Raw genomic sequence first — 1,764 nt, forward strand, 5'->3', positions numbered from 1 at the left:
GCATTTGAACATAGTTTCTCCCTCTCTTCAACCATGCAGCGACAACTTTAACTCACCCATATTAACACCTAAACAGAAAAAGATTTAAACAACATTCAAGTGAGCTTACCGATAGCCCGTCAAATCAAAAGTCTCATTCCCCGCAGTGGATGTGTGCTGCTCATTCCGTCGTGTCAGTCCCTTTCCACCAGCCAAATGACTGCGTTATATGCTCCCGCTGATTGAAGTGTGTGCGAACTTCTGATTGCTCAATCTAATTCACCTGGTCGAGGGTGCGCCAGGGCGCGCACGCACGGTCACACGCAGCTGCCGATGCAGAGCGGGGCGGCACGCAGGTGAGACGGCATGCAGGAGGAGGCGGGCACACGGGAGACAGGCGCACCTCTGCCAGATCAGCGCGACACCTCCCACTCGATCTTTACGTGGCGGCGCCCGGAAAGATTGTACTCTCAGGTGGGCTGGTCTCTGACTTGATCCTCCCATGGTATGAGGACCACAAGGCGCCGGACGTCCCGATGCAGTATGGTACTTGATCCAGGATCTGCGGCACCAGGTCTTGAGCTTCTCACAGAAATGCTGGAACTTGGGGAGACTCTCACATGAACATCTCGAACGACACCTCTCAAATCAGGATTTGCGCCGATGACTCTTGCAAGCCTGAACTGCCCTCTCAGTGCATTTTGGTCGCAGAGCCAAACTATGTCTCCACTGGTAACGTTCCTTTCAGCAGTATGCCACTTACTGCGAATGAACAGGTTCGGGCCAGCAAGTTGGCTCCAGGACTTCCAGAAGTTGTTTACTATCGTTTGCACTTCTTTGAGCCTCTTGAATGGGTAGGTGGTGTAGTCGACAGTTTTGAAGTCTCCACTTTGTGTAGCTCGACCAAGCAATAAGTTGTTCGGCGTGATGTACTGGATGCGCTCTTCTCGGCTTTGGACTCTGGCGTCAATGGGTCTCTCATTGGCAAGATAAGCAGCTAGCTGGAGCACTGTCAGGAACTCACTGAAGGTAAGACTTTCTACATTGCCAAGGCTTTGGAGGGCTCTCTTGGTGACTCTGACAGCAGCTTCGGCGGCTCCGTTTCGGTGAGGTGAATCGGCCGGGAGGATTTTCCACATCCAGGTCGTCTCATTTTTGGCAGCATACTCTTCAAGTGACTCTTTGCTCTGTTGATTCAGGTAAGTGTACATCTCTTCTAGGACAGGTCTCGCTCCGACAAAGTTCGTACCAGGATCAGACCAGATTTTACGGGGATGGCCTCGGACAGAGGTGAATCTCTGGTAGGTAAGCAGGAAGCTCTCTGTTGATAGTGTGTTTGCCAGCTCGACATGAATGGCTCGGCTGGACATACAGCAAAACACGACGCCCCATACTTTCATGGTCACTCTCTTTTTGACATCATCCTTCACATGGTAAGGTCCAAACAGGTCAACGGACGTAAACTCGAATGGTGCAGCAGGACTAGACCTCTCATCAGGTAAGTTTCCCATTATTTGCTTGCAGGTTCTTGCTTTTGCTTTCTTGCAGACGATACACTTGTCAACGACTTTTTGGGCAATGACCCTTCCTCTGATGACCCACGCCTTTATCCTCATCCGCAGCAGGGTTCCCGCCACACCTTCATGTCCCTTACTGTGTGCTTCTCTGGCTAGCAGGGTAGATAACCAGGCTTGGAAAGGTAGGAGGGGAACAGCTCTGCGGTCTTCTTTGAAGGTCTGGATTCTCCCACCACAAACTAGAAGTCCACTTGTTTGGTCTCTGTAG

The 1,764-nt window shown here is 51.4% G+C and overlaps 1 protein-coding gene across 1 annotated transcript; it reads right to left on the bottom strand.

Annotated features, from left to right (window-relative positions):
* Positions 1-8: 8 nt before the first annotated feature.
* Positions 9-1,764, bottom strand: LOC123964286 (the record flags this gene model as incomplete). Its single annotated transcript, XM_046041355.1, is given in 1 exon segment — positions 9-1,764. A coding segment is annotated over 1 exon segment (1,315 nt), but the record flags the coding sequence as incomplete, so codon positions are not given.

Source organism: Micropterus dolomieu, unplaced genomic scaffold, assembly GCF_021292245.1.
Source record: "Micropterus dolomieu isolate WLL.071019.BEF.003 ecotype Adirondacks unplaced genomic scaffold, ASM2129224v1 contig_1525, whole genome shotgun sequence".
Classification (NCBI taxonomy): Eukaryota; Metazoa; Chordata; class Actinopteri; order Centrarchiformes; family Centrarchidae; genus Micropterus; species Micropterus dolomieu.